Consider the following 9,032-nt stretch of genomic DNA (forward strand, 5'->3'; position numbering starts at 1 on the left):
GTAAAACCACAAAGCCTGTCTGTATCAGGTTTCTGTACTCTGCATCGCCATTACAATTTACCTATTCTTTACATCACAACAGAATAAGGGAAAACCTTACCTCCACAGCTTGTGCATTAAAAAAAAAACATTTTCTGAAAGCATGAGACACAGCAACTTTGAATATTTTTTGTTAAAGGTGGTGTTCTAAGAAAGCCTAATTATGCGCCAGTTGCAATATGCGTCTCCTTAAACAATCCAGTCTTTTATGCTTTCGCCACAGTCCCATTCACCCCTTGGAATTATTCCTTTGCAGAAGCCCATCTAGATCCCTCATTACTGGAGATCCAAAAGCAGCTGGTGGCTGTTTTCACTCTATTTCAGAAACCATTTCCTAAGAAGCAGTTAGTCCCATTTTTTTTGCCCTGCTGATGAGTATATTGTTTTTATTGTCGCTTTTATATTGGTTTATGTCAGCCTTCCCTCAAGCCTTCTAGATGTTTTGGATTACAATTCCCATCTCCCCTGATCACTGACTAGGGCTGAAGGGAGTTTGAGTCCAACAACATCTGGAGGGCACTGCGTTGGGTAAGGCTGAGAAGGGAGTACTATATCATAGGAACATAGAAAGGTGTCGTATACAGAGTTAAGCATTGGTCCACCTGGCTCAGTATTGTCTACACTAACCGGCAGCAGCTCTCCAGGGTCAGGAGTCTTTCCAAGCTCCACCAGATGCCAAGTATTGAACCTGGGACCTTCTGCGTGCAAAGCTGATACTCTTGACACTGAACTACATCCATTCCACTTGCTTGTCTCCCAACAGCCATTTCTTCCCTCCGAAGCTGCTAAACCCTTAGATTCTATCTAGGTGAGCGTTTTCACCTGGAATCATGTAACCCAGGAGAAAAATAGCCAGCAGGAAAAGCATTATTTACAACCTCTGCATGAAAAGAAAAGAAAAAATCACAGCCAGCTGTGGCTGCTTTTCATGAAAAGCTGAGGCCTCCTTACATGTCTCTGTGTGTAATGTTCACCACCCCAGGCTCCTTTAGGAGGAAAAGTGGGTAGAAATTCAATAAACAGAATAAATAAAAATGAGCAACTTGCCCCTGAGCTATAAAAGTATGCCACTTGTCTTTCAGCCTCAGCCCATTCACTCACCCCATCCTCTGAAATTTTGGAAGAATGATACCAACCTGATTTACAGGGTTGCTACATCATCCCACCACATCTGCAAAGCACTTTGAACACTCTTTTAAGTATTCATTGTTGTTATTGATTGTAAATTGCTTTTACTGTTATTAACAGAGAAACAGCTCATTCATAATATATGTTAACACCACTATCATCACCCCAGGTGCATTCTTTAAATTCTTAATCAGCATTTTCCCAGCTTGCTCTGGAAACCTATCCAGCTAGCTCTCTCATCCTATAGTGGAGGATTCCAGGGTGAGAGAGTCACTCAATTTAGGTTTCGCTTTCTTGGCTGAACTTCATGAAGGGAATCACAGTGGCTGCCAGAGAGACCACAATGATCTGGCCTGGCAAGATTTCAGCTGTGCCTCAAAAGGGGCTTTCCTTTGCAGAAGTGGTTGCTGGAATTTTAACTCACAGCAGCCCCAAGTCAGAATGCAGATAAGGAGCCAACCTCAGACTGAAGGATTAAATCTAGAGTTGGAAAATACCGACTGCAGAACGCTACCCAAGATAAGACTTGCTCTCAATAAGTTCTGGACGTCTTCAGAAACCTCATTCATTTAGACTTTCACACAGAAGCTGGTTTATTATGTAGAAAATGCTACCCAAGTGATTTGTGTTAAATTACTAGTCCTCAAAGTTGGGGGAAATAAAAGTGTGGTTGCATTGCCTGTGGAAGGTTTCATTTCAACCGTATCATGTAGCTGGGGAACTGAAGCTGAGATAATAACTTACCTAAGGCCACTCAGTGGCTCTGTGTGGGATTTGTATCTAGATTCTTCAGTTCCACCAAAGCCACTAGGCTCTTTCGGTGACATGTCAGCCCAGAAAACGTAAATGGAATAAACAAAAAGGAGCGGCCTCGAGTTCCTTCCTTTTTAAAATAAAATCATTTAAAAAGAACAGTGGGAAGAGCTGATTTTGTGAAAAATGGTTCCTTTTAATTTGCAAACAATCATTTACATAGTGCAAAGAATAGACTTTGCCATTACCACATAAGCAAACCAAAAGGCCCCTCCAGAGGCAGCAAGAAGGGCAACTGCAAGAGGAGACAACAGACCAGGTGCTGGATAAAAGGCAATTGCACGTCTTCTTCATCTTCTTATAAAGTAACACTCAGAAGGTTTGTGAGAGTGGGCAGCAGTTTGAACAAGGCACAGATCAGGAGTGAGCAACTAGCTCCACAGGACAGTAGGCAGGCCTTTGCTGTAACACCATACATTTCTGCTCCTGCTCCATTCTCCATCCTCCACCCCCCCAAAAATTGCAAAATGTGCACTTCTACACATCTAACTGCTTAGAAAGACTGGAATAAAACTCCTCAGATACAGATTTTGGGAGGTGGGGTGGTTAGAGAAATCACATATTATTTTAAACTAGGTTGCTCTCCAACTTGCACATTTTTTTAGTTGCTCAGTACAAATCAGTGCATGTAAACTCTGGTCTAAGCTTGCAGAACTAGAGCACTGTACTGATTCAGACTGCAGGTGGGGAGGTTCACATTACTGAATGCTCCCCTCCAAATAAATAACAATAATAATAATTTGTTAACATTAGCTTTCTACTTGCAAATAAGAAGAAGCAGGGTGACAAAGAACGCCTCTCTGATGTGCTACTTTGATTTTAACTTGTAGAAAGTTTTGTTATGTAGAGGATTACAAAAATAGAACCACCCATCGGCAGCCAGAAGTTGCAGGGTCTGTCCTACTACCTTGTAACACATGTTGACTGTCTAGATCCAAACCATAGTACAACTGATTATATAAACTCTCTTTGATCCCATGTAAATGCACATACACACATACACACACAATCACAAACTGACTTGAGTTTGTTAGCTTTATAGCTAGCTTGCCTTCAGCACTGTCTTCCTTTCTGACCTGCCATCATTAAGGCACTCAGTTTAGCATTTGCTCAAATCCATTTTTCAGCTACCAAACCTTTGGCTTTACACGAGAGTACATCATATCATTCAGGGGGGTGCCACAGCTCTCCCTCAAAACCAATGAACTTGGCAAATACTCTGTTACGATTCAGCAGCACTGTGCAGATTTAACTGCAAGGTTCAGAATTAAAAGAAAATTAAAAACATAATGAAGAAGACTTTCCAAATTTAAAAAAAAAACTCCACAATTTGGGAGGGTTTAAAACAGTCCCGTTTTTACAATGCAACTGAAAAATTCTGATTTTGCAACCCCCACACTGTGCACCCCCACAACATTCAAACCAAGTGTCATAAAATCTTAGCAAGTGACTTAGCAGACAATGTGTTTCAACAAGGTAGACACTCTAGTTTTCAGGACGGGAAAATCCGCTTTGAGATTCCAGTCTTCATTCTCATTTTGCAAAGTGAAGTTTAGCCCCTGAAGCATTTGGGGGTGAGGGTTGAACAACCTTCCCAGAGGGCTTTGAGCAGTGTTACAAAAGGCAAGGTCTCCTGGATGCGTTGCTCAAGTCTGCTGCAAAGGGTGCTGCTTAAGGTCACGATGGTGGAATTCATGACACCCTGACCTTTCAGCTGTGGACCTCATCTGTTACAAAGAGATATTCACTGGGAAGTGCTATTAAAATCAACAGGGCATATTTCAAAGCAAACACTTAGGACCAGGGTGCCAGCCACATTCTAATGCTATTAAAACTATTCTGCGAAGGACGCTGATATCGGGTGCTTTTATACAGTCAGGATCAAGCCATGTTATGCCACAGCTTCAACAAGGTTGCAAAAATCTCTCTGGCCCAGGTGCAGCACTCCATTTATGACTAGGAACAGCTTTCAATAATTTAGAAAACTCAAAAGAACACCACAAATATAAAACCTGTCAGGGTTTCATATCTCTATCTCTCAGCTTTCTTTTCCCCAGTTTAAACATTCAAGAAACCAGATGGCTCTGGTCAGGGTAGCAGGTGAGGTGAGTAAACCACTATCTGTCTTTCTCAGCTCCACATTTTAGACACAGGAGAGATGAAGATTAGCAGCAGCTATTCACTGAGTTTTCTATGCTTTTGGATTTGCTCTCGTGCCCAATTTCCAAGAAGCAGAGCTATGGATGCTTTCTGACTAGATCTGGAAAAAAGGGAGCCCAGAGGTTACTCTTATGCCACGTGCAACAGTCAAAACAAACCACTCTAGCCTATGTCCCTTCCTGCTTTTGTGATTTTCCTTCTAGAACGAATGTTACTAGCACCTGGGAGACTGGTTTAGTCTTCTGGATTTAAGCGATCAGATCCAGAGCCAGGCTTTCTTACTGAGGTCACCACCCTGTTTGAATCTTACCCAGACAAGTAGCCATAAAAAGCTTTATCGTATTATCAGTCCACACCAGACTTAACAGGGCCTGGAGTCAAACCATTCAGTCTCCAGCACTGTTGATAAGAGGCTTGCCACTTGTTACGACTATATTTGGTTACATCAGCTTTCCCCAGCTGGACCCCAAAGAGTGAAAATATATATCAATCAATCAGTTGTGCAACAAAGCTGGAATGTAATAGTTTTGCATAGGTGACCTGTGGAAGTTACATGCCAGCAGAGACAAGAGAATCCTGACTTCAGCTTGCTAGTGTGTGGTGTCTCTGTGCTCCACAGCTGCACATTTGGTGTCCAGCTTGCTTTTTATATGAAGTCTTGAAACAAATGAGCACAGAAAACCTGGAGGGGGGTGGGAAATGACAGTGCTGCCACAGCTCTTTCAAAATTACACATCAAAAAGATGCTCACCGGGTATTGGGAAGTACGTCTTGAAAGTAGGGATTCTGTGGTGCATGGTTTTTAAAAGTGCAAGCTAAATTAGTGAGCCTTTCTATGTATAGCACCTGTCAGAAATCTACACACCAGTGCTTGGAAGTATGAACTTTCCTACTACAGAATGCACAAATACATGTTAAGGTAACTAGACAATATTCTGAAGAGAACCATAAAACTGGCCTTCTGGTCAGTTTCAGGTTGCTGAAGTCTCACTATTAGAACATAGGTGGGAAACTTATGGCTCTCCAGACATCAGCATGGCTGATGGTCAGGGATTACAGGAGCTGTAGTCTAGAAAGAAATGCTGGGGTGAGAATATTGTTTCATACCCCCAATAAAAGAATGGAGGAAGGATTAACATATTCCCCCAAGTGTTTACCAAACAAGCCTGCTAAGGGTTGTTGTTGTTTACATGCTAAGTTATAGGAAACCCCCCAAAAATCTGCTCTCTTTGCAACAGGTAGCTCCTTACCAGAAATCTACCTTAATTACTTATCAGCTTCTGGCTGACATGTTACCAGTTGTTTTTTTAAGCCACACTTTTGTATATTCAACATGATGGCTCAACATCTTTAGCAACAGCAAAGTTCTAGATGATTACTGTGATCGGCTAGTGGCAGAAACAAGAAAATGAAAACAGAGGTGCATAGAAACCATCCACAGTATTTTCCAAGTTGCACTGACTGCAATAGTTCTTTGGAAATAAAAAAAAGGGTAGCCATTGCCAATATCAACGATCAGCATAAAGCTGCTGTCAACCAGCTGCCATAGAAAACAGCAGGTCCAAAATGCCAGCAGCCCCACATGCTTTGGCCAATGGAAAGCTTGAAGGAATGTGGAAAAAGCTATCCCCTCCACATAGGTCACAGGTAGACATTGAGAGTCTGCAGGATCATCTGCCGGCAGAGTGGGCAGTTGCGCTGGTATATGGCCTGCTGCAGCAGGATTTCAGTGCATTGCTGGCAGAGGCAAAGATGCCGGCAGGGAAGTAGCAAAACTGTCTTTGTTTGGTCCTGGCAGATGACACATTTCTTCCGCTCTTCTTGTTCTTTCAGAAGAAGCCATGGGTCATCGTCGTCCTCCAGAGTATTAAGCTGCTCTTTTGTTCCAGGTTTGGCATGTGATGTGCTTGGTCCTTCACTAGGAGGCTGCAAGTGCTGCCCTGACTGCAGACTCCGTTGTGTAGTTGATTCCAGATCATCTTCTGTTCTGTGCTGGTTCCTGCTGCCTCGAGCTGCTGCCTGCCATGTTTGGCGGGCACGGGGTACAGCTTGCTGATTGGTCACAGGTGGCCCTTGTCTTCTTGGATGAGTTGCTCCGGGAGGAGCTGGTCCCTGAACTACAGCAGGTCCTCCTGGCCTTTCTTGGTTGTCCTCAAGCAAAAGCTGTTGCTCTTGTTCCACATGGTGGTTTCCTCCCCTGCCACCTCTGTTCCAGCTAGCCATCTGGAGGCTCCAGTCAGCTAACCTGCGCCAAGCTTGCGAGCTCAAGACCATCTCCAATGACAAGAGTACAATCTGATACAGGCGACGCATGTCTCTGAGCAGGCGCTGGTAAGAAGGCATGGTGTTCAAATAGCCAGACATTTGGCTTGCCAGTGTCCACGTCAGCTGAGGGTTGAGGATTAAGATGCTGGTGGCAAGAATCACAGACAGCAACATCAAACCATAGAGGTTGAGGAAGAAAACATTAAGCAGCAGCTTGCTCACAGAGGCCAGCAGATCAAACGCCAACTGGCAGGGAGTCCACAGGAGGATGGCCATAGCAATGGCACTGCTGGACAGCCGTGCAACAAAAGCTGCAAAAATATCGGTGACCCTCAGAAAGGGGCCAACAACAGTTTCCCACAGGGCCAGTCCCAGAGAGAAAAGGTTCTGGGTTCCGATGAGGCAGATGTTGATGATGCTGTTGACGAAGTAAGCCACAAGGCTCATGATGATGGCACACACTTCACACACTTGCCTGAGAAGTGACTGGCCGGATCCAACCAGGTTCCAGAAACCACGGTGCATAATATCTTTGCTTTTAAGTGTCAGGTGGGTGAACAGGTGGCCCACTACTTTCAAGCTCTCCATGCTGGAGAAGAAGCCCCGCAGCATGTTGATGATGGTGTGCACAGAGCCCAGAGTCAAATAATACAATGCTTCGGCTATGCATAGCAAGGATAACGTAATCCCATTCCAGCAGTGGATCACACAAGCAACCAAGGTATTGGGGAGGCTATAAACAAATGCAATGAGCCAGACGAGGAAGGACACTAGTGTGGAAAAGAGGAAGAAGTTGACATCCAGCAAGACAACCAAGAGGTCCAAAATCATTCCCACACCATTGATAACCAGAAACACTAGATCCATAGCGGAGCTCCACATGGAGAGCTGGCAAAAATAGGAATAATTGGACTGACAAGAGTTTGATTGCCACTGACGGGAGCTGCACCGCTTCCCAAAAGACTGAAAGGAGAGGTCCCAGTATCCTAGGAATGGATTTTTACGTACTGTATTTCAGTGTTTTATGAAATAAGGGACTGTTTTGGCATCAAAATGGAAAGTGCACTGAAGACAAACATCAATGCTCCCTTGTCCTTTGAGGCTTAATCCCTTCTTATAAAATTTGTAGGAATGCTCAATTTGGAAGAAGAGTTGTTTTTGTTGCTTTTCTCTCCAATTCGAATATACAAAGTATTTATTTCAGACCAGGTAGCAACAGTTCCATTTTCCAAAGGGAGCAGGTCTGGCTCCTAAATCACTCACTTGACAAAAAAATAATACCTGTAGTCTCACTTCACTCAAGAGTTATTGAGATCTAAGCAAATGTCCCCACATGCTACAAGTGAGAGCTTCTTTCTTCCTGCTGAGCTTTTTATTTCAGGATTATGCTGTCAGCAAAAGGGGTAGAAGCGAGTGTGTTTTTATTTGCATGGGGAAAATAAGGCAGACCCCCATCAGACGAGATTCTTATCAATCCGCTGTGGCGAAAATGCGTGGAACACAGTAGACGGGGGAAGGCAAGTTAGGACATGCCCGCTAGTGTACTAGGGACGCATGCAGGGGAGGGGGGAGGGGACGGAAGGCTCCAGTGAAATCCCCTCCCCCTGGGGGGCTCCTTGAAGGTCTCTGAAGTCAGCTTAGGGAACTGGAGCCCAGACCGGGTGGGTCTCCCTCCGTAGCATCCACTCCTCGCCTTGACAACCGTTGCCACCTTCTTGCGTCCCCCTCTCTTACTTGCAAGCAGCGGAATAAGGAAGGTGGGGAGATCGATCCCGTTAAGTCTAGCAATCGTTCCCACTCGCCGCTGCATCCGAAGCTCTTACCTTCGCGCTGATGGGCGCCGCCATTTTGGTAGGCGGGGCCAACGCTCCGCAGCCAATCAACCCAGGGGAACCCGACGGACGTTGAACCGTCCAGCGCATGATTTGCTCGTCGTTGTTGTTGTTTTTCGCCTCCGTGCCACGATTGGAGAGTTTTGAAAAACGCCACTGGGCGGTTGACGGAGAGTGCCGAGGGGGCGTGGCTTTGCCGAGGCCGTTGAGGGGGCAGCCCCGCCCCAATACAGTCGGAGGATAATAGTAGGAGGGAGGAGGACGGACGCTGCCCGACTGTTAGTAGGTCACGTGATTCTGTGGTGGGCGGGGTCCTAGGTTTAAAAGGAGAGTGTACGGTATTACTGTATTGTGACTGGGAGTATAATTTTCCCGCCTTTTTTCTTGTAGGGATTCTCCCCCTCATTTGAAAGGCGCGGGGGGGGGGGCAAGTGTAGACAAAAGACTTTTGTTATTTAAAATCTGAGGTGAGATTTCAGGAAAGGAGCTCAGCTTGCAAACCGAAGGAAGGAGCTCATTTCCCCGCCCCACACACTTTTTTTGGGGGGGGGGGGGTTGTAGCATTTTAAAAAGTGAAGAAGGAATCCTGTCAATTGCCTATAAGGTAAAAGGTAAAGGACCCCTGGATGGTTAAGTCCAGTCAAAGGTGACTTTGGGGATGTGGCGCTCATCTCGCTTCCAGGCCAAGAGAGCTGGTGTTTGACCACAAACAGTTTTCCAGGTCATGTGCCCAGCATGACTAAACCGCTACTGGCGCACGGAGGACTGTGCGCTAGTGACGAGTGCCAGAGCGCA

The 9,032-nt window shown here is 45.2% G+C and overlaps 1 protein-coding gene across 1 annotated transcript; it reads right to left on the reverse strand.

Annotated features, from left to right (window-relative positions):
- Positions 1–985: 985 nt before the first annotated feature.
- On the reverse strand, positions 986–8,241 carry RNF26 (ring finger protein 26). The gene has a single exon (XM_035140111.2). It carries the CDS (start codon positions 7,285–7,287, stop codon positions 5,782–5,784), a length of 1,506 nt encoding a protein of 501 aa, XP_034996002.1. The 5' UTR covers positions 7,288–8,241; the 3' UTR covers positions 986–5,781.
- Between the last annotated feature and the right edge of the window lie 791 nt (positions 8,242–9,032).

The sequence above is a fragment of the Zootoca vivipara genome, chromosome 15, assembly GCF_963506605.1.
Source record: "Zootoca vivipara chromosome 15, rZooViv1.1, whole genome shotgun sequence".
In the NCBI taxonomy this organism is placed as follows: Eukaryota; Metazoa; Chordata; class Lepidosauria; order Squamata; family Lacertidae; genus Zootoca; species Zootoca vivipara.